General features: G+C 33.7%; 1 protein-coding gene across 1 annotated transcript; it reads left to right on the top strand.

Moving 5' to 3' along the window:
• The first annotated feature begins 3,536 nt into the window (after window positions 1-3,536).
• On the top strand, window positions 3,537-24,320 carry LOC124631814 (neurotrimin-like). Its single transcript, XM_047166423.1, has 10 exons — window positions 3,537-3,895; window positions 13,713-13,810; window positions 15,309-15,516; window positions 16,300-16,458; window positions 17,410-17,538; window positions 18,372-18,509; window positions 22,129-22,278; window positions 22,474-22,506; window positions 22,893-22,955; window positions 23,447-24,320. The coding sequence occupies exons 1-10, from the start codon at window positions 3,793-3,795 to the stop codon at window positions 23,551-23,553; spliced, it is 1,188 nt and encodes a 395-aa protein (XP_047022379.1). The 5' UTR covers window positions 3,537-3,792; the 3' UTR covers window positions 23,554-24,320.
• The last annotated feature ends 402 nt before the right edge of the window (window positions 24,321-24,722 follow it).

The raw sequence follows: 24,722 nt of genomic DNA, 5'->3' as shown, positions 1-24,722 counted from the left end.
AAGTAAGTTTTTAGTAGAATAAATGATGATACAGACGGACAGACGTATCAAAGTGACCTAATGCCAATTACACGTTGATTTGTAACGAAACACTTTTGGTTAAGTATAGAAATAGTTTCATTAGTGCTGAATCTATTTCACTTTTTTTCATTTTAAGAATACCTGTGTTTATCTAAATATATAATTTTTAAATGAAAAAGTACATAAACAGAAGCTGGCCAGTCGTCTATTTTTAACATTCAATTATCATGTTTTTTTTTTAAAGTTGAAAAATCTGTAAATTCCAGCAGTCACCCACGTTTAATTACAAAGTGATAAAACTTTAGGTAATGCCATAAAAATATTGTTCTAACATAATACTTTAACAAACATAAAACATACATACTTACTTTGTTAAGAAAACAAATAGCTAAAGTGATATTTATTTTTTCCTATTGTGAAGTGAAATGGGAACAGTACTTTGCCACCTTGTTATGACTTCTGACATTCATAGGGCTTCATACATATTTTCTAGTATTGTCACCTTGTTTGTATGAAAGTTTCTAGTTTGAAATAATATAATATTATTTTAAAATGGGTGTAGATTTTTGTCTTTCTGCTAGGGAGTTTGTTGTGCCACTTTTTCTTGCCAGCAAAAACACGTAGCACTTCCTATGTGTTTTTGCTGTGTAGGGTGGGCGTTTTGGGGACTATCTTTGTAAATTCATGTTAATTTTCTGTTAGGTAAGTATCTAAGAGTTTAAGAAACTTTATTCCTTAGAGAAACAGCCAATTCCTTTTATTGCTACTTATCATAAACGAAAACTATTTAATTCAGATCTGCAAAATAAAAATCATGTCATTAATAAATGTAATCAAACCAATTGAGATTTTTTTTCCAAGTTATGTAATTATGTATTTAATAGTTTAATCAGCGTAAATTAATTACTATTTGGTTTCAAACAAAGTTGATATTCGGGTGTTCAATAAACAAATACTAAATATAGATTTTAATTTCATTTGTTTGACCAAAATAGTACCTATCTACCTAGGCACTTTACCTGAAAACGTAGGAATTATCAGATAAAAAAATATTTACTAACTCGTTGATTGAGGGTTAAAAAAAGGAGTCTAAAAATATTGGTTTCTTTGAATAAAACAGAGTTTAACTATTTACCTTTTGATCTGTAGAGGTGAATTTTGCAGCTGTAAATATATAATACGTAACTTGTTATTTTTAGTAAGTTGAGTTTTAGTATCTTTCAGTGGTTACTAAAATTAAAATGAGTATTTGTGTCTAAAACTGAGTTTAACTTACGAAATCTGTGAAACAAAAGCAAGCGTTGTAATAATAGTGTATGCATTGTATCGGCTGTCTTTGTCCTGCTTGCATGCATAGTGCAGCTATAAAATACATACCTATTCCAGAACAAATATATATCAGACATGAATCGTTTCTCTAAGTTATTCAGCCGAGTGTCTATTGAACTATCGAATAATAAACAAAGATATCTCATATCGATATCGTAGCGAATTGAAACAGCAAGCATGACGTATATGTGTATAAATATTAATGGTGTTTCTAAGGCCGCTTGCCGCTGGCCTAGGGGAACTGCCTGCAAGGAAATGCCCCTTCGTTCGCAGAACTCAATTCTGTGGCGCCGGCTAGCCGGACATTATTTACTAGGAAACAAAATAAATAATAGGCACGTTTTTAGAATCCACTCATAGCGTACGAAGAAATAGTTTTGCTGCAAAAATAAGAAGTGCCGTCGCGGTTTTTAAAGACTAAATTAACGACGCTTGGGGCTTGTTTCTTGGAGAAGGTAAACAGAAGTGTTAGTTGTACTTATATTGTATTTTAGTGTTTTGAGATAGATACTAAATAACGAGACTATTGTTAACAATGAGCTCAGGAATACACTACACTTCGCTATTACATATTCGTTCATAGAAACTGAACTTAACCTGACTAAGGACTCGAGTCTCGAACCACCATAGAATTCTCCATCCATAGAATTTTCTCAAGATGCTGGCCATATTATACCGAAACGATGTTTCTCTAAGAGAACATTGTTCATTAATTTATGAGAGTGCACGCAGTACCCGTGTAAGAGGGATTTATGAAGACAGTTACCTAAGTAATATAGAAACATTTTGAAAATAATATTATACCTATATTTAAAAATAACAATATTAGACTGATGATAGAGATATTCGGATACATAGTACTATTACGAAATAGAGCCACTTTGTCTAGTAGAAGGCGCTGATCTCAGAAAAAATTAGATAGTGGTTTAAAAAAAAATTTCATGTTTTATTTTACCCGGGTGGGGGAAGAAGTTCTTACGGGCCACAGCGGCGTATGAAAATAACAGCTTTATAAAGTGTAATAATTCCTTACCAATGACATTGATGTTTAAAAATATCTATAGGTAGTTAGTTATATGCAGGATACCTACCATAGCGCTATAGTTCAAAGGGTAATTATTATTAAAAAATCAATGTTTGAAGTAGCATTTGCATGGTTTCCTGCTGTTGTGGTTGCGGTTCGAGTCTAATGAAATATTATTCGACGGTAGAAGGTACTCGAATTACATCTAGCTGCCGATAACCAAATGAAACCTTTGGAAATTAACAGCGCCCGGTACGTTCAGTTCCAATAATAAGTGATTGTTGAGCAAAGTCCTGGAATTGTACATTTATAAATAGCATCTTTACATAAGTTCTTTTTTTTAAATAAAAAGTTTTAAAATTAATTTTATAAAATTGAAGATTACTTTGCAATATAATTAAATACAGTTCATAGAAATCATTACCTAAATGATATCAAAAGTCTGCAATATTAAACTCATTATCTTATGTACTAGAATTTAGGTATACTTAAATTACTTAAAAGTCTACTATGACATCAAAAACATTTGCATTCCACGTGATTACAAAAAAAATTGCCAAAAAAATGTACCTTTTAATTTTTTAAGTTTAAACAGTATTTTATCATTAAAAAGTAATCATCCCGCACATAGCATGCAGGTTTTGTTCACAAAGCTCTAACATTGTAATCTTACATTTTCGTGCTTTTTGTTACAGAGAAAACAAAAAGCATTTATTATAAATTAAAGGATGCAATGATTCGTATACCTATTGTATTTTTTGTGCAAAATATTTATTTTTTGCAGTACCCTCTGTCATAATTGCCATCCGAATTGCTTGGATTGGTAGACCATATGAAAACGAGTTAGCCAATAAACTGAGTACTTTTCCTTCTTATGAAAAGAAATGTCAGTATCAGAAGGTTAATGAATTAAAAGCGTGCCCACCTTGTGTGAAAGAGAGGGCGATATGGAGGAGGTGTCGGTTTCTGCCGGCACCGGTATAACTCGCCTGCAACAGTTATCTCGAAGCCGTCGACGTTGACGGTCGCGTGCTGCTCGCCCGCCTCAAGTCTCGTATCAAACTTTTCACGGGATTTCGGGAAAACATTACGTACTTTCTAAGTTGCCCGCCTCCTTAATCACTTTTTTGCGTGTGTTCTATGCAATCTGAAAGAAAATTTACCGCAGGTTTTATGTTTCAGTTTGTTTATTTCGAATTTTGTCATTCTCCGAAATAACCCCGCTGTTATACGTCATAACTAGTTTGTGACCAATTATGGTGACATGTTGACGAATTATTTGATCAGGATGGTTATTTACACTAAATTTGATTTGGCGCCCAACGTGGGACAGAAATAAGTTGATTATATTTTAAGTCAAACAACAATATTGGAGTCAAAATTGTTGAAATACCTAAATATAAAACTTTGCAATCACGATGATGTTACTATATAGACTGTGTATATGGAAAAGTGGAAAAATGTTAATGGCACTGTTTCTTTTGGATTGGCTATTTGCTGCTTCTACGGACGCTACCACTCGTGAGTATATTTATTTGTAATAACTGCTAACGATAGTATAACACCTTCGTTTGACTAAATCACAAAAATAGTAGGTAAAAAAAAAAATAACAAAATTTCAACTAAAAATTCCCACACTTCTGCTAAAAACAATCAACCATTATTTAAAAATTTCATTGGACCAATATTCACTTCAGGTTTCTGTTCACAGTATAAAATTAAGCTGCAAACAAGAATGCAGCAGTGCTATAACATAGCGTGTACTTTATGACCAATATAAAAGCGTTCAGGCGAACTTACTTTATTATAATTACGTGCTCTTTAAATTATCTCCCCTTTACTTACTATAAAACCAGGTTTTGAGGTAACAATATCTCTTTTATCGGCTAAAGAAATGGTATTGCATGTGGTCATAGTTATTTTAAGTGGAAAAGAAACTGTATTACGTTTCCACAAGGAAGCTACTGAATAGGTTTTATATGAGATTGCTATATTTTTGTTAATTTTTCTATTCCAATACAGGCAAGAATCAATGTATAATTTGAGAGCATTATCGAATATAATCTGCTTTTCAATTGTTTCTTGTTCATTCCTTCTCCACATGAGAGGAGCCGTGAAATATTTATAATGGACACAATTAGTAAAAACGCGGGAAAATTCTTACACCATCTATGTGTGGGTACTACAAGTACACATTCTTTGAAAATAAATCATAGCATATGATGAACTTTAATGCAGCTGAAAGTTTAATTGCATTAAAGACCGCATTATCCTCTCTTACGAGTTAAATATCAAAACGAAGAAGTGTCATTGACCTTGCTTAAGCCACATGAAAACTGTGCTAGCGAATAAACTGTGTTAGAAACTGAAATTTGAATACACAAACCAGGAAAATAATGAGCGTGGTTTACACAACAATTAAATAAAATAATGTCAGATTTGTATGTACTATTTATTGTTAAACGTGCAAACTAGTTCTGTTGTTTATAATAAAAGCTATCTGTTTTTTTTTTACTTTTAATCTATCTCCGAAACAAAATACATTAAAATTGCTTATCTACACAATAAGAAGACGCTTTTTTTGTTTGTTTGTATCCTAAGGCTCCGCAACTACTCGACTAGTACGAAGCTAGACTATTCCAACATAGGCTAAATTTTATCCAGGTACCAGAAGTAGATTTCATGAGACGCGGGTGAAACCGCGGGAAAACAGCTAGTAGCATATTATGTAATGTAGAAAGATCCAGAATATGAATCAGGATACTCTACTAAATTGTGATAACTATACCTATCTACTAACTTCTAGTTTGAACTTCATAGAATTACGGTACTTTGTAAACAATAGATATATTATTAAATATTCATGTAGGGCACCACTATTTCTAGTCGTAATTTATGTTAACAATGATGAAGGAAAATAAGCGTTTGGTTTCGAATAAAACTAATTAATATAAAAAAAAGATTTTGTTTGGATATGATTTTAGCTTTTCCCGCGGTTTTGCCTCTACCCGCCGATAAAAACTAGCCTACATTGTCTAAGCTTAAGTACAAGGTTCCGCGTTATTTTCATTCTAAATAAAATATTAATTAGGATTAGGACACGCTTACTCGGAGACAGATTAAAGCCAGGTATAAAAACATAGAAGAAAATATCTAAGGAAGAGATTTCTAAAGTCACTTTTGTTTAGGTAAATTTTATTTACATTAATTTATTTCTTATAACAGAAAGCAACATGCAACCTACGCATTTTATTCTTCCGATTGTAAATACATAATTAAATCGCTCAAATGTATTTTAAAACTTGAGGGATGACACTTGAAACAATATTTTAAAATTCTACGAATGAGTTCCAAATCCAAAATGCAGAACTAAATAAAAACTATTTTCCAGAATCATAAAATCCCACTAAATGCCCAAAACAAACTTTAGAAAGTCAGTGCAATTTTTAGCTGTTTCCTATCTAACATTTTTTTTTGGTAACAATATCAACGAAAGTACAATAACTTCAATGTATTGGCAATAGAAACAAAGTTTCTACAGTTAGTTTAATACAGATAGTTTAATACAGCACCTAACTAACCTCCTTTTGAAATGTAAACTATTTTGATTGAATGATATATGATCTATCCATGCAATATTTACGGTAACAACATTTCTTATTGTAATAACAGTGTTTATTTCATTTTATTTTATTTGAAAGGAATAACGAGTAAAGTTTGATTGTAAGTCTGTCTGAATTTTTGTGCATTCTTGTAAACATACTGTTTTTGCCCATTTTTATTAGTGAACAAACACGTTGTGTTCATATTAAAACTATCTATCTATCTACTCGTATCTATCGTATCATTCTTGTGGATGTCCATTGTCCATTCAAAATGAGTTGTCAATACAACTTGATAGATAGACCCTGACTTCACGCGTTTAACTTGCTCAACTTAGGACACAACTAAAAATAACGTCAATATACATTTTCTACGCCACATGATTGACGTTTTATTTCTTGAAAATTTGAGTAAAACATTCATATTTTGATAGTATTTTTATGTGTTATGTGTAAGCTATACATACCTATTGTTTTTGAATCATGTGTAGGTGTTCCGTGATCTGCCGGAAGCCGGGTAACCTTTACCGCGAGAACTTTAATTTAACGCGCTGCGTTAACTTAATCCAGTAAAGGATAACATCAAACCACATATCAATCTTCTCTATTACAGTTTATTTAATATTTCTTGATTTATTCACTTTATAATAGCATGGGAATTAAAAATTCTATAATAAATAATCTCTACGAATAGTTCAAATGCGCATTCTAGGAACCAGAATTTAGCACATCGATTTATTCCATTCTGCCGTAGAAACTAAACTTTTGGGTAGATTTCTAATAGCAAAGGAATTGCCCGAACAAAATCGTGGTTTCCGAAGCTTCATTTAGTTATCCTAGTAATATTCTTAACTTAAAAGTTTGTAAGCGTGTTTCAATGTATCTACGTATGTTCATAACTTTTTAACGAAAAACTGATGAATGGATTTGGCAGTAATATAGCTTGTGTATTAGAATAATATACGAGATATTTTTTATCCAAGTGCCATTAGAATAATATACGAGACATTTTTTATCCAACCCGTCCCACGTCCCGATGTAACTATGGGACATAGTTACATCGGGACGTGGGACGTTTCCGCTAACGATAACTAGTTGTCAATAACTTCAAGCTAACAAAGTAACTAACATTGATTTGGAAATATTATTTTACCACACTTCATCGCACACCACGTATTTTATTTTAAACTACATAAAATGCAAATTCGTAAAGTTCTACGCAACTACAATCGAAAACATAACACTGTCTATGATATTCAAATGCTAAGTTATCAAAGTCTATCAACTATCACTTTCGTGTAAGAGAACGTAGGGTGTTCTAAAGACAGGGCTTACCCGCCATTAGTCCGGGTAAGTCTATCAAACTGGCGGTGTAAGCATTGCTTGCATTGCTATGTAAGGACGAGCCATTTGCGAACTTGCATGTAATCACCGCTGTTATGCAACTATGTATATTAAACCGACGATTTCGGAGCAACTGACGTTGTGTCTATGGTAGTTTGGCGGGTCAGGATCACATGTACTTATTCGTTTAACTTTTCATAGAACTTGTAAATAGAAAAATCTTTTATACTAGCCCACATTGAGGATACCTACCTCCATATTGCAAACTTTTAGTCAACCGATAGCTAGTTTGGGCTCATAAATCAGTATGGAGATGAATGCTAGATATTTAATAATTATTGAAACTTTGATTTGAAGATTTTCTTTTTTTTAAATATGCCAGCCATCGATCGACTGTCGGCCAACTGTTTAGTACGCCGCCGTGTGCGGGTTGTCTTAATATGCATTTAATACGAACGTATTACCAGGCCAAAACTAGTATGAAATAACCTTGTTCTGAGCATTTTGAGCGACACATTGAATTAGGGGATCCGTTGTCAGACATTTACATATATTACATAATAAATATTATACCGTACAACTGCGTGTTAGACCCATAACAATGTAGGGTTTCGTACCACAGAGTATTTCCGTTTTCTGACCACATAAATACCTTACTTTATTTTGCGGTCGGTACTCAAAGTAGCGGTCAACTTAAAATATTCAGTGTTCCAAAATTTTATAAATGTATTTTGTTTCTGAAATTTTTATTTTTGCTACTTAAATGACCGCAGCAGTAGCTACAAGTTTTATTTCAAATATATTCACGAAAAACACGTTTTAGAAGCGTAAGTAATTATTAACCTTTTGTATTCTGCAGTTTGAATTACCATTGTATTTAGATTTAACATAAATCTCTAAATTACTAATTGATAATGTTATCATTAATTTGTTGCCACTACTTATTCCAATTCAACAAAACTAAACGTCATCTCTCAAATTACAAAGCTAAAACAACACGCATAAAACATAACACCAAATAAACACAATTCCACCGATCTAATTCACTAAATCACATTAAATAGGTGTGAATCTAAAACGAATCAGTTTTTGGTTTGTATTTGGTTTATCGCGGTGAAACTTGACGTGCAGTCAATTAGTAGGGCAGGGTGTTCGCCGGGGCGCGTTCCTAATTTGTCAGTGACAACGTCGGAAGTTTAACAAGCCTAGTTTTAACAATATCAACCACTATAGCGCCATTTAGAAAACATTAAATCAAATTGTGCTGTCAAGGATTTATATAGCCGCAGTATTTATGGCACAAGTTTCTATTACGTCGATTGTTTATTAGCTATTTAGTGGCGTGATTTCAGCTTGGTTTCCAATATAGATTCAATTCCCCGTAGTTCGTCGGTTACAGTTAGTATTGAGCGCAGTATTAACGTGACACATTTTCATTCTAAAATTCACCGATAAGGGACTTTGAAAGTTTATTCTGCTCGTAGTCTCTCGGTTGAAATAAATTACTAACTTTACACATAATTTCTAATGTATATGTGATTGTCCCTAGTCTCTCTGTGATTTCCTGAAGTTTTGTTTTTAAGCCAACGAGTTAATTTTGAAATGAGGTGTAGAAAATATGTTTTCACCCAAAGGGACGATTTATTTGGGATGGTTATAATGTTCGCATTTTTTAGACCCAAATTAAAACACTTTAAGGATTATTACCTAACTACTTAAATAGTAGATTTTGCTGCTTTCAAAATAAGCCATAGTTGAGGATATGGTTGAGTGCATGCTTTGAATTTGAAACGCAAACTCCATAAGTATAAGGTCAAGTAAAAAAATAACTTAATCATATCATTTATTACAACGATGATTTATTTATAGTTGTCCAAAATTAATGTTATATCGGACACAAACATTTGTATACTCAAGTTAATAGCTTATCTCTTCGGTTGAAAGCGTCGCATAGTTATGATAGGACTTCATTCAACGTCGATTAATCATAAATCTTCGCCATTTTGTACTTTACGTGGGCCGCTAAGTATTTATGATAATAATTTCTTGGTAGTATCATTTAGATCGGTAAGTCTATTTTTGCGTGGATTCTTATAGAACTAATATTGGTAATTTAAATATAGGTAGGATTTTTCTTAAAGGTTGGTGATATTTTAAGTCTAGATATAAATTATTTAATTGGGCCTCTCCATACTATTCGATTTTTTGACAAATAACCTTTGTAATTGAATCCGATTAGAATGAACTATATCTACATTCGTACATTCTGTTTATCAACAAAGAAATGCTTTACGATATATCACAAGCGCTATTTTTAGATACCCAGACTTTTTATGAGTCATTTGACTAAAAAGCTTCTAAGAAATAAAAAGAAAAGCTCTAAATTATAATAATCGTACGTATGTCAGTTTTGACCTGATTACGTAATATTTTGGTTTCGTGTGTCGCGTGCTACGGAACTAATTTAATAAAAACAACACAGTTTATTAAAGGGTATTTTGGCATTACCGCTGAGATTCATGTCACACACTAACCTTCTTAAGGTAAGCACCTTATCGCATTATACTGATAATAGCTTTGAGTATAACAGAATATGAAATGCGGCTTGCAAATTTTCTAGGAATAGTTTTAAGCTGTATTGATTGAAGCTTTCCGTTTTTAATAATCTTACCTATGGAAATATAAATGTTATTGGCAATCTTCTCTTTATTCAACGTAGTACTACTTTGCATGTTATAGCTTACTTGAAATCGTACTCAATTTTGGTAAAGACAAATAAAACCTGCTGCATTTATCACGCATTACGATTACATTTGACTAAAATGTTAGGCTTATAAATCTTAAAAAATGCAATACCACAAATTTTTCCAACACAATACAAAATACAATGTTAGAAAATATCTCGGTTACAAAATATTCGGAATCAATTTATTTTTGCCTGAAGCACGCAACTCTGTACTGACCGTCGATAAAGCACGCGTTCACAGCCTGAAACTGTTTTACATAGCGACCTAGTGGAAAAAATCAAACCGTTTTTTACCACCTTTTTCAAACACAGCCTCTAGGGATAACTGTTCTCTAGATGTATTCGACCACGTTGACGACCGCTATACACTAAAAAACTGAAAAGGAAAAAGAAAATTTACCTTAGTACGGGCCTCGATAAATATTCACAATGTTTAGGGGTTTACCAACCTATCATTATAGGTCACTAAACTCGGAATCGAAAGTTTTGATAAGTAATATTATATTGTGGTACTTCATGATTAGTAGATCATTAATTATGACATTTTATTTAAAGGTCACATTGAATTAATTTGGGGACTTAAGCTGTGTTAAAATGTTGTTCATAACATTAATATCGAATATCTGTTATCATGTAAGTATATCAAACATTTTTGTATATTACGCCAGAAAAATTAACATAGGCTGACATAATGGATTTTATCGCAAAAAGCGATCGCTTACAGACAACCTTTAATTATACGTTTTAATTATTCTACTAAAGATAACTTGATAACACAAATGTGATTTGTAGGACGAAAAAAAAAACATTCAATTCAACGTCGCCAGAAAAAACTCGGTAAGTACCCAAACAAGATAATATGTGATTGCGTCTGCATTAATTTATTACATAAAAAAGTGAAGGTGTGCTACAAAGACTGAACTTAAATACTTTGTAGGGGAATAGGAACGATTTTGATTATTGATTTTTTGATGTAAGGTCTGTATTACACCTTACAATCCCACTGTTGGGAACTTAACACTATCTCTCTATGAGATCGCGTAAGACGTACTTCACCAAACTCATTGCGGCTTGGCAAAATAGGCTACTTTGACCTCAATTCTTGAATTATTAGTTTAAAATTATTATTTCCTATTAGCTTAAACTTTAACACTAACAGTCAGTTAGTCGAAATATAGTTTTGAAGTTTATTCAGCTCTGAATTTCTGGTAGGCAAATAAATGTTGTAAGCATAGTGATCCACTACTGATTAGCTATCTAAAGCGTGGAAGAGTGAATTAAAATTTCACATTGAATATCCATTGATCATTCCTACAGATACATATTTAATTTATTCACCTAATTTGAAAATTAAATTGTATGACTACAATCACCCCATCAAATATTGAGAAAAAAACCCTCTGAAATCCGCATGTAGTAAATTTTAAAAGCAGCATTGGATGAAATGTGACCTCACGCCAATGGATGCGCTACGTTTCACCCACTGACCAATTAGTTAGTAGCGTGTCAGGTTTATACCCGTTACGTTCTAATTATCATCATTACCAGTTTTCCAGAGACGGCTAGTAACAGAGTTGATTGTGAAACAACTTCATTTCCCGTGGCAGTTCTGTTCTTCAGCGGCAGTGGTTTAACTGTGAAAGCGGATGAAGCCTAATATTTAATTTCTGATTTACATAAGTACTTAAGGTTAATCAGATAAGTTTAACTACGAATTAAATCAATCAACTTTTTGAACTTGTTAAATAAACAATGTGGTTTTCACATTTACTGCAAAACTCCTTAGATTTAATTAACTGTATTACCTACGTATCATATATGTGTTCATGTATTAGCATTTCGAAGAGCATATAATTTATGCTACAAACCTGGTAAGACGAGCCTTAATCATATACACCGCTCCACTTAAATTCATAATTAGGCAACAAACTCGACTCTAGCTTTTATAATAAGAAATTGAAACAAAAGATTTTCACTCAATATTTTGGTAGTTTCATTTGTAGTCAAAGGCCTCAAAAAGAATAATAGGCAAGATTTTCTTAAAAAAATATGGCTGAATATTTTAATCAGGCAGCAACATGTTGAATCAATAAGACCTTTTGAATAAACGTTCTTTACAAAATTGGTTAAATTTAATTAAAATTTCCAGTCGTGTTGTTGGTAGGTACCGCACGCGATTTCCCAAAAGGTGAAAACATCAACATTTATAGGAGCGGGGTGTTACTAATATTTGTATCTTTACGGCCTTACATATCCGTTCACATTAAAACAAATCTATTCTCCGACTTGAAAATAAAAGACACGATACATTTGATTTATGGCTGTAAGTTTGTGAGAACTCGTACAAAAATGTTCCTAAATGAGTTGTATTTCGACGACGTTTCCTTGTAAATAAACCAATGTGTGAAAGAATTAAAACTGTTTCATTGATCGCAAGCGCGACTGTACATTATTATTGTCTTTCTGATCGTTGTTTATTTCTGACAATTTTGGAAGTTTTTAGTACCTAGAACTTAGATTTGTGCCCGACTAAGTATAAATACAACTTCATATCATGGGACCTTATCATAACCGGCAAAATGAGCCTGTCTTTTGGTAATAACTCTGCCTACTACGTATACAATTTTATGCTAAAAACGACCACTCTAGCCACTCAACCGCATATAAACTCCTTATTATGCAATTTCGTGGCTACTAGACGCTTAAGCAAATTACAATCCTAAGCCAAGTAGGATTTTGAAGCACCAACCAGAATTAATTTTAGTCCTTATTCGACGTTGCCGGTTGACCTTTAATATCAATTTATTAAAATCAATCATTTTGTCTTTTCATTCTACGAAAATAAAGCTTAAAATACAGTTTTATATAATCGTGGCCGTGAATTTTTAATTGTCTCTATTAAGTAATAATTGACATTTAAAGGCAAAAACATTGGGAGTTTTTGTTGAAAAGTGTTTGTAATCGAAAAAAGCTTTTCATAAATAAAGTTTCAGTAACTACACGACGATTGGCTGCAGTATAACGGTACTTTTTTGCGGAATCGATTTTTACAACCGTGACTTGTGGTTCTGAATTTGTACCCGGTTTATAGCTGAGTATAGCTGTTACATGGAGCTTGAATCCGACAACATTTTGTCGTTGTCATGCTATTTGTTTGATTTGGTATTACTATCAACATTATCTTGGGTTTTTCAACTACCTACCTGGTTACAGATAGGCTTATCTCTGACTGAGAAGGCTAGTACTAGGTACCTAAAAATTACCAAATCATAAGCATATTCATACAATATGTTAATTGCTTTACCGTAAATAGTGTCTTTATTCAATACAGTTTCAATACAATTTATGATAGGGAAATATTAAAAACTAAGTATCAAAATATTCATCCGCATCGCTGTCAGCTGGGATCGTGCCCAAAAGGCTGGCTGCATTGCCACGCTGGATGGCAATGCATGTCTTTTGGCCGATTGCTTTACCTAAGTACGTTTCAACTACATAGTCTTAAAACAAAAGATTGACCCATAAGTTATGCCTATTTTTAAATTGTATACGAAGTTTGACTTATAAGTTACACCTACTTTAAGGTACAATAACAATACAATACAATGAATAACTTCAGGCATAATAAATACAGATATTGTTTCAGACGAGCCGGGCTTCAGCGCGCCGATAGCAAATGTGACCGCGCCTCTCGGCCGAGAAGCGATACTCGCTTGCACCGTACACAACCTCTCCACTTATAAGGTAATATTGGTACTTTTTTGTATATTATTGGTTAATAAGTACCAGTTGGTAATGACTTGGATGGTACTGAAGATATTAGTGTTGTTGGTACGTTTATTTATTTAAAATATGTAATGGTTAATACTGAGCGTAGTTCAGTTGGTGTTGGTGTGTTCCAAATGAATTAAAATGAAAGTAAATAGATAATTTGTTACGTGTGTATTTTGTGTTAGCTAACAACTGTTCCCAATATTCTGTCTTTCAGTTTATTCGCTTACTAGAGTAAAACCAGAGATAGTTAGAATATTAGAAACAATCGTGAGCGTTGAAAACGGTATACAGCAGCAAACAAAAGAGTGATTCTGATAGGTCGCCTTTATGGTGGCTCTTGAAATCCAAAAGCCATTTTAAACGCGCATTTTAATTTATTGGAAATATCTCTAACATATTAAAAAAAAATCTGGATTATAAAATGTTAGATGTAATATTGTAAATGCGTCTGTAAAATCAAAAATTATAATGTTATACCCACTTAACAGAAATACTATACATTTAAGTGAAAAGCCGAGTAAGAGTGAATCTGAAAATCTCGTGCCGTAACAACTGAGATATAGCGTTATGCTAAATAAGAGCATACTTATAGGATTTAGATCGTACAGACTCCTTCTTACAGTTTTCCTTAAACTTGCTCTATCTGAAGCAAGCTGCTAAAAACTTCGAAGTTAAGATGAAGTTAGGGTGAAATTACTGACAGAATTTTTCTGCTTTCAGAAATTGGGATAACAATAAAATGTAAACAAGTTTACTTCTTAAAATGACGAGGAAAGGGTGAAATGATTTGGGGGATACAAACAGCATAAAAGATTTGAGAAATTAAAAATAAAAACCTAATTGAAGGCCTCCTTCTTTTTGGGGAGTCGGTTAAAAAACTTAACTTCTCTAATAATATCTTCTAAAATGATATTGTAATTCCTAGGTTATCTATCTCATAAATAAGGAATGAGAGAACTATAGTTAGCAGAGTGACGCGACAGTTTGTGATTGCGATTTCAAATCAATGGTAATTGGCGTAAGAATAGATAAGTACATAGGACTGCTTTTAATGTTACATCGAATGTCGAAGTTATGTGTGAGCTAGACATTATCAAGATCTTAGTTTGTAAAAGCACATATTTTAAGGTTAGTTTAATTACTTACCTCTTTTATCAAATATGCGTCCATTTACGGCATATAAAGTTAGTGGATATATTTTTCAATACTAGGTACCTATGAATGTAAATTTTGAACGAACTGAATCCTTTGCAAAAATGTACTACCTAACATGTACCAACAGTATCGTATATCAACGTTGCTCCTAAAAATGTCGTTCGAAACTTGAAAAAAGTTTTTCAATCGATGTTTGCGTATGAGCACCGAACTCCTTGAACGTCGCTTTGTCAGGAGTGAATTGTGATTTTTATAATAGGCTGGTCGTAATCGTAATGGTGTTTTTTAAAAAGCCATAAACTTTTGGTAATAGGTGGCGTGGCTGCGAGTGGACACGCAGACTATTCTTACAATACACACGCACGTGATATCGAGGAGTCGAAGAGTGGGGGTGACGCATAGTGACCACAGGACCTGGTTCCTCCATATCAGGGAGCTTCGGGAGACGGACAGAGGATGGTACATGTGTCAGATTAACACAGACCCCATGAAGTCGCAACTTGGGTATTTGGATATTGTTGGTGAGTGTTCTGTGTTCTGTTTTTAGCAATCAGTATAGGTATAATGACTAATATGTAAAGCTAACGTGCTAATCTCAGGATCTAATGGGCCAGTTTATCGCGATATGCGAAGGAACCGCCGCAGGATGCGGGTAAACCTGCTGGCGGAGGCTAGTTACATATTATTATGTACATAATGCCAAAGTCGTCCACATTCAAGCGATACCTCTTGGCAAAGTTAAATTCGTATTATTTTGGGAATACAAAGAACTGCCTAGTAAATATTTTAAGTAAGATATACTATATTATAGGTAATTATTATTTTATTTTAATTAATACGAACCAAAGTCATTGCACCACAGATAAATAATAATTAATTTCATAAATGACTACTTTGTATTTAAATGATGACGTTCAGCTAAAATATACTTAGAAGTTATTTTGTTTTAGAAGTAAATGGTACCTATATTCCAAGAAAGGTTTAGATTCTACAATATGCTAATGCAAAGTGGTCTCGTAAACAAAAAGCTTAGAGACTACCCACACTTCTAATTTCCAGTCGAACTAAGTTTTAGAGAAATCTTAAACATGAGTTTATAATTTTAGTAGCTGTAGCTAAGCCTTATGATTTCTAATATTGATTGTTTAAAGAACAAACTCTTCAGTTTATTGTTCACGCAGCTGCTAGATGTGGTTAAGATATTTTAATTGAAATATTTATTAATATTTAAATGAATAGAGATTAGCACACAAAAATATCTTACATTTAATAACCAATTTAAACATAATTTGTTTTCCCACCAGTACCTCCGGATATCCTCGACCGAGGCACAAGCACAGACCAAACGGTGCGAGAAGGCGCCTCGATAAATTTAACATGTGCCGCCACAGGATCACCGCATCCGCAAATTACTTGGAGAAGAGAACATTCCAAACCTATTACCATCTCAGATGGCATGCAAGGTAAACACTGTTTGAGCATTAGCAGCAATGTAGCGCGATCTTGTCGAGTTATTATATTGACGTTGTATTGTTTGATATTTGAGTGAGATCGGGGCTAAATAACAGGCACACCGGTTCAAAGACTGTAGAAACAGATATGATTAGTGTGGTCGATCTGGGTTTGGGTGAACAATATGGCACGTTAAGCCATAGGACCTAGCTGTAGAGATCGCAATTGGAATCAAAAAAGTCATGAACCAGCTTTTGTCAAGCTACATTTACATTTACATATATTTTTGGTAATGAAATAGAAATCAGATAACAGTCTTTCCTTTAAAAACTGCAGTATCATATAAGACTGAGCTATCAATGTCATATACCATTGTAGGCATTGTATATGCTAGCAACTTCATATGACTACTATGATATTAAGGTCTTTAATTAAGTGTATGTAGGTATTTATGTAAACACAAACTCTAAATATAGCCGTTATAAACACAAACAAGATGCGAACACTGAACTGTTTACTTCGCATGACTAAGTTTGTGCCTAACGTTGTACATGGACAGTTAGTATCAAAAGTTGTTTCACATATCTATTTTTTATGTAAAGTTAATATTTATTTTAGGTATGTAAGAATATTAATAAAGGAGATAAAAGCCTGATGAAATAATACAATATGTATTGTAAATGTTATTTAATTAGTAATTAGTCGTAACTTTATTCTGCAAATAGTCGAAACCAATTGGTAAGGTCGATGTCAATGCAAATTTTGTTGTTCATAGAGGCATTTTCACAGGCATTCGAATAATTTTCAGTAGGTAGCATCTAAAAGGTTTTAAGATTTTATGTCCATGGTAATTAATTGCTAGATCAGATAAATGGGGATACAATGGATGTCCGTGCACCTCATGTTATTGTAAAGCAGAAAAAAGCTTTTTGCTGTTATTTATTTGTCTCCTTTTGTTGTAGTGACGTCATTTGAAGGCCCAGAGCTGAATATAAGTCGTGTGACGAGACAACATGCGGGGGCTTATCTATGCATCGCGTCAAACGGCGTGCCTCCGACGGTCAGCAAGAGAATCATGCTTACTGTACAGTGTGAGTATAATATTTTAATAAAAAAATAAATAGAGGAAAATGTATATGACTTTTGGAAACTAGGATCTGCTAGTTACAAAGCTAAAATTTAATGAAAACCTTTTGGAAATCTTCGTAAACATACCTATACAGTTTAGCTGGTTTTTGACTGTGTATGTTGCTATGTACTGTACTTTCATTATATTCTAATTTAATAAAATGGCTCTTAGGGATCATTCCCTTTCGAATATGAATGAATTCTATCACGCAATATTTTTATGAGATAGGTAAATATACAAACAAGTCTTTATCCCTATATAACAAAGGTTTACTGCAACTTACATACATCTTCATTAACTTACATTCACTGGTTCCTACTTATTTATTCTCAGAATGAACTTTAATCTTATCATAGTAATGTCTTATCAAGTTACAGTGATGCTGATTGTATAATTAACCATTAGATTAGACGCTGAAATTGTAATCGGAAATTGTTGACTAATTGTATGTAATTGCTCTTGAGATATAGGATTACGTGTGTGCAACTGAGTTTGATAGGAATCTCCATTCGAACAGCACACAGAAATACGAGATTAATATAGGGCCAGTCAACTTTATATATCCGCGTATTTATACGATTTTTTTTATCTAACCAGAAAATGTTAACAAGAAAAACAAAGATGCTCAAAAAACACGACAGAAAAAAAATACTGCTTATTCATAATTTATTTTAAGTGGGCTTTGAAAAATCTACCTATTATAAAAATCAAAGGTCAAATCAATTTCATAGTTCCAAGTACTGGCTTGACGATGTAGTAGGCAGACTTCTAATTTATGTACATTTTTGCTCCTAGTTCCCCCAGTAATAACAATAAGGAACCAGCTAGTGGGGGCGGCGCTCGGCACCGAGCTAGTGCTGGAATGTGAGACGGAGGCCTATCCTAAACCAGTCAGCTACTGGAGCAGAGATAACGGCGAGATCGTCCCTGTTGGTGAGTCTTGCTTTATTTAGTTTTGCCTTGTATCCACAGCTCTGGCAACCTTCATTGGTGACATAGCTGGTTTGTATGGTGACGATTTTGTTAAAGAAACGTAGTTTTATTATCATAAATATTAACTACATCATTATATTGCTTAGTTTCGCAAATGATAATTTTTATGCTATTTCATGACGGATTTATAAAATACCATGTACTCTGGTAATAGTCTGCGCATCAACAAATTCATGAGAATATAATTCAATTAATTTTGTAACACACTACAATAAGTTGTAATAACCCATAACCCCGACATTAGGGTATGCTATTTCAGATTTTAAATAGGACCTATTGTTTTACAAGTTTAACAACCATTCTCTTTCACTAACCTTCATAGTATGAAGGGTCTCATTATCTTAATAAGCCACATTTCTACAAAGCCCACACAAATCGGCCTCATGTATCTCCACCCGCATCGGATTTGGACGTTCAAACTGAGCTTATGCCAGCACTCACTTAAATTATACATAATATACGTTACGTTTAGTGGCCAATTAAAACAAATATTCGTCTGAAACGTTGCTACAGTGGAGTGCCATAGAATCGGGTCAGTTGCAAAATTTTGTAACATCTTCAAAGCTACAAGAGTTAGCTTAATGAAGTAAAAATTTGGTTTTTTACAAAAAAATATTGTTCATTTTGAATTTGGAGGATTAAACCCACTTACTTCTTAATAGCCACTTTACTTTTTGGAAAGGCGCGTCTAGACATTCCTTAAATATAGCAAGAAATTAATGCATATTTAAGGAAATCCAAAGTTTATATCCATTTTAATATTTTTGTCACTAATCCAAGTTAATTGGCCTCGAGTGTATATTTCATAGATTACGTTTAGCGACCAATTAAAATGAATATTCAAAACGTAACTAGTTCCACGATATGATGAACATAAAACTTGGTGTTATACCTAAAATAATAAGTATCGTATATTCTGGCTTTCATGCAGCTTTGCTTGTTCCCATTGTTAGAACAAAATTAACAAATCCTTTGTTTACTTTCACACTTTCATTACTTTTACATTTTCATTACGAGATAATGTTTTATTCTATTATTTGTTACCAGCATGCGCGTTTACTGTACGTTGTCCTAATTTGATTTAAACTTTTAAATTAAAGTTATTATCTTGGGGATAGAAAAGTTAGGACTGATGCATGATGCATTGTTTCATTGAAAAAAGTACAGTACTAGGTGTATCATGTAAAATACTGTTTCTTATCCAGCTACGTCAACTTATACCTACTGAAAACTGAACCAATATGGGAAATGGCTAGGCCGATGATCAATAGCTTTAGCGGTATAATCCGGATACTATTTACAAAATTAATAAAGATAATGTCGGCCATGTTTTGGTCGTTACCAAATTTAGTTATCTTACGATATACAGGGGAATTTGTGTTTAGAATTTAATCCAACCTCCACCCACATTGGATAATACCTAAAATACAATCAGTGCTCATGTTTCGATAGTAGCTTACCACAATAAACAGCCATTAGCTCTGCAGCAGTCGGAATTTCATTGACGTAAACACGATTGTCCCTGTCAGCATCTAGTGGCCGCTGTGGGCCCAATAGCAATTTGCGAGTAGCTAATCGAAAGCACACATAATAAATCAGAAATAAAATAGAACACAACAGAAATAAATGCAATTTTTTATTAAAGACTGAGTTTATGGGTCATTCCCAAGAATATTCTAGTCATCTTAGTGCAACCAGTTAAATCGATATGGGGACTTTTGAAATGGTAATATTTGGACAGCCAGTATTATTTCGTTAAAGTCTGAAATAGCTTTCAATTACAGACTTGCTTCATAAGCTTTTAGGCAAACTTAGGTATGTAGATTGTCGAGTCGACGAGATGCAAAATGCAAAACTAATTTATTTCGGACTTGCGCGTGGACTCAAACTTTTTGGGATGCTGTGACTTTGTGGTCTGATTTTTTTTATTGTGCTTTTAGCTGTAATATGGTTGCCTGTGTTTGTGATACGAGGTAAAAATCTGGGCGAATGTGATTAATGATCCCTTTTTATTCTTGGATCTTTTGCGGTATATGTAGCGAGTAAGGCCGCGTTTAGCGAAGCGTTTTGAGATAATATGTGTTCTGGTTCACTTGAGTTGTTTTAAACTTTGCAAGAGCTGCTTAAGCAGCCATCTATATCACATTAGAGCTGCATCACATGTTTAGTGCATCGCCGTTACATAACAGACAGTCTAACCTTTTCGCAACAACGGATTCAGCAGTAAACGTGCCAGTATTAACATATTACGTCGCCTAAGTTCGTCTTGAAAGGTCTTAAGTTCAAGTTCCTTTGCTAAGTCGTTACAATGTACGAGTACGACGATTGTTTTCAAACTAACAGTGTTCGGCTTAGAATCACATCGATGCTGTGCGCTGCGCTTATTTCCTTCAGCAGTCTTTACATATTTTTGTTACTAAAAAACTTTAAATATCAAATTGTTGGGTTCTTTTTTACGCTATTTATGTGTTCGTATTTATCAACGTTTAGACGTCTAAAGTAATTTTACGAAATTGACTGCGAATACCGCATTTTATTAAAAGAAATGGACCATAAATATTTCCACTTTGGCTGAAAGTACTATACTGAGGCACGTATGAGCGCTGTATTTTACATATAATGGAATTATTTCTTCGAAATTGTTCTCGTTTTTTCTTTAACATAACTAAACCCGCGTCGAGTGTCTGTGTGGAAATTAAACATATTCTGTGTTAGATATACCTACATAGGTATATTCATTCCTTTATGTTTGTACTAATCTGTACTTACAAATATATTTTTTAATGTTTTTTCGTTAGCTTGAAGATGCTTATTTCAAAAACTACGAGTACAATGCACAGATTCGAAAAATTATATCATTCATGTAGCTTACTTATCGAGGTTTTGTTCTATGTCCATGGGAATTCCCTATGGGTACGAGTGACCCCGCTAGCAGAACCTTGTATACTACATATAAATGAACTTATAATTATGTTGGCTGCTTGCATCTTATCCGCTTAGAGGCCAGCTTTAAATTTCAAAGCGTGTGGACCTCTTGGGATAGCCAGCTGAACTACACACGAGACTGGTGCACACAAATATGCAGTTTATTACTGTCCCGTTACAAAATTGGTCGATATTAACTGCCGAGTAATTAAAAGCTCGCCTTTCAAAAGTAATTTCTCGTTAAAATGAAAGTGTTAAAAAACTGTGCAAAGGTGTAGCGACCGTTGATTCAAAAAATGGCACAAATTGTGATATTTTTTAAACATAATATATTTTTGTGAACATTTATCGAGTTCTCGAGCTGGTACTAATAACTATGTGTTTTGTAAAATTAGGGCCTAGAATGAAGTAGGTATGCAATTTTTTGCATCAACAAGCACTACAAAGTTTTGTCCGTATGTACATTTTGTTTGTAGCCATTGTTACTACAAAATTATAGCGCGCGCCGTCCGACATATATACCCTATATGTTTCAGCGAGAATTGCTTAAAAGCCCACACATTTCAGTCAGCAACTTCCCCGCATAACGAGGTATTGTATTTTTGTAATATGCTAAATACATTTTCATGTACAGGGGGTGGTTTGGAGCCGCACAAGATAGATGGATCTTATCGATCAGTGCTGAAGCTGGCGATACGGCGAGTCACTAGTTCCGATTACGGGACTTACAAATGTGTTTCTAAAAATTCCCTTGGTGACACCGAGGGTACTATTAAATTGTATCGTGAGTATTGGTACTTTTTTATACCTTTTACGAAAACGAAAAACAATCAATTTTAATTCACGTAATATAATAATTTCCAAAAAATGTACACAGTCGCGTCGTGATTCTTTGTAAAATAATTTCTTCGTAAAATAGACAAGATAATACTAAGAAGTATTTCTGATAAAAGGATTGACGAACTTTTCCTCCCCGCAGCTATGCCTCTTCCAGCGATGGAGAACAAAAATGGTAAGTCATTTAGTATCAATAAACTCCAGAGTAATAAATCAAGGCTTTAAAATATAAATATTAGTTATGGTATATTTTTATTGAAAACATTAAAATTTGCTTTGCGTGTATCTTTTTGCATTTATGTACATACAACTACAGAGTATATTATACCATATATTCGACCAGTAACTTTGGAGCGACTTAATTGTGTTTGCAATATTGCACCAAAGATATTTCATTCCATTTATTACATGACATTACAATCAAACATTTAAAGGTTACTAATCTCACAAAAAAGTTCCAAACACATACCTACATAATATGGTAAACGACCCCGATTCATTTCTATCGTATGTACAAAGTTTCAGAATGTTGATCACGTACTAATGTGAATGTTTTGACAGTTGTCCAAAGGTTAAACATCATAGCTGATAAATCATCTGAAAGTACCCCCTTCGGCACCCAAGGTAGGTATTAACTACGGTCAACAACAATTTTGATTTAATATCCGGCAATTACAGGCGAACCTTCGCCTGTGTTTATAATATAAATATCTTGATTTAAATAATAATTGTCACGTTGAGGTTAATGGGTTTCTGCGTACTTTTGTATAAAGTTAACTGTGTTTTTGAAAAGTTAAGTATGGTTTATGACCTGATGAAGGTTGTCTGAACGGAAAGAATCCTTAGGTATTTTAAATCAATATATTAATTAAAACAGTTTGTATTGTTTATATTTTCCATAGTTTATAATAATTATGGAAACCGATTTCTCATGAATCACGCAAGGATTTCCTGTTTATTTTTTACACAAGTGCCGTCAAAGTTCCAATTCGAGAAATAGGGAAATATTTCTGTAGCCTTACAAATACAGTTCTATAAATAGCTACAGAAAAAATATCCCTTTGTGTTACCAGAAATACAATGAATGTTTTTGTTAATAAGTACAATGTTTTCAGATTTCAGGTTACAAGATTACAACAGGGCGGGATCAATAGAGCTTTGGTGCCGCGTTTGTTTATGCTTATTAGTACTTTTCATCCAGATAGCAGCGACCCGGGGTTAATGTTCCTGTTTAAGTTTAGTCACTAAGTAAATAATACTTGCCCATACAGTTCAATCAATTAGATGGGCTTAGCTTCCGTTTGTAAATCTTCAAAATAACTAGGCCTTCAACTTTCAATTTGTTTTTTAATTTGTCTTTTTGTATGCTTCCATGATTATTTCTTATACATCAAAAAGTTTCTTACTTAAGGCTTAATTGTATAAATGAAAATAAAACGAATCTCAAAATGTGTATAAAATGGAATTGTTTCATCATGTCGCTTGCGGCGTGGGGTAAAATTATCATAAGGGAAGTTCGTTTAAAATATGAACGAAATTGGAAGGTTCACATTTTCGTCATTTTGAGATGAAGAGGTTGAAAGGAGTCAGTTAAATTCTTTGGCCTTGTTAATCACTTCATACAAAAAATGAGAAACTCAATACTAATATCTATATTATATAAAAACAATGGCTGGTAGTATTGAATTCTATGAAACTATATACATTTTAATTGGTTACCCGATAGTGAGAATTAATTATCGAACCATATCCAACACTATACCTGCAAAAGGTTATTTTGATGATGTTTGGGTACAAAATTGAACGTTAAAGGATAGTAACGTGGACGTACTGAAATATTTAGGCTTGCGCCCGAGATTTTGCAGATAGTCTTTTGTCGAATCCTCAGATTATGAGAAAAGAGATAGAGACTTCGTTCTATTTCACTACGTCTTTTTTATTAAAAAAATATAGTACTGAGGAAAAATTAAGGAACTTGTGTCGGCGCACCTCAGCGAGCAACCGCTATGGCGACCGAAGGGAGTGCTGCGGAGGCCGGGGCGGGGGCTGCCCCGGCTGGCGAGCCCGCGGCCGCGCACTACAGTTTGGTCCTTCGAGCCGGATCAAACTGTAGGAGCCCTAACGGGACTTCATAAATAAAACTTTGTGCGGACTGTATTACATAGGCTTTTAATGCCGTTAAAATTACAAGATAAACAAGAAAACCAGTAAGTGCCCGTGGTCAAGCGCGTCGCAGGGAGAAGTGAAGGGAGCGCGGCCGCGGGCTCGCCAGCCGGGGCAGCCCCCGCCCCGGCCTCCGCAGCACTCCCTTCGGTCGCCATAGCGGTTGCTCGCTGAGGTGCGCCGACACTTGTTTTTATTTTTACATCTGCTTTGATTCACATTAGATTT

The sequence above is a fragment of the Helicoverpa zea genome, chromosome 7 (assembly GCF_022581195.2).
Source record: "Helicoverpa zea isolate HzStark_Cry1AcR chromosome 7, ilHelZeax1.1, whole genome shotgun sequence".
Classification (NCBI taxonomy): Eukaryota; Metazoa; Arthropoda; class Insecta; order Lepidoptera; family Noctuidae; genus Helicoverpa; species Helicoverpa zea.
The sequence above is the reverse complement of the archived record's forward strand: the minus strand, read 5'-3'. Positions and strand labels throughout refer to the sequence as shown.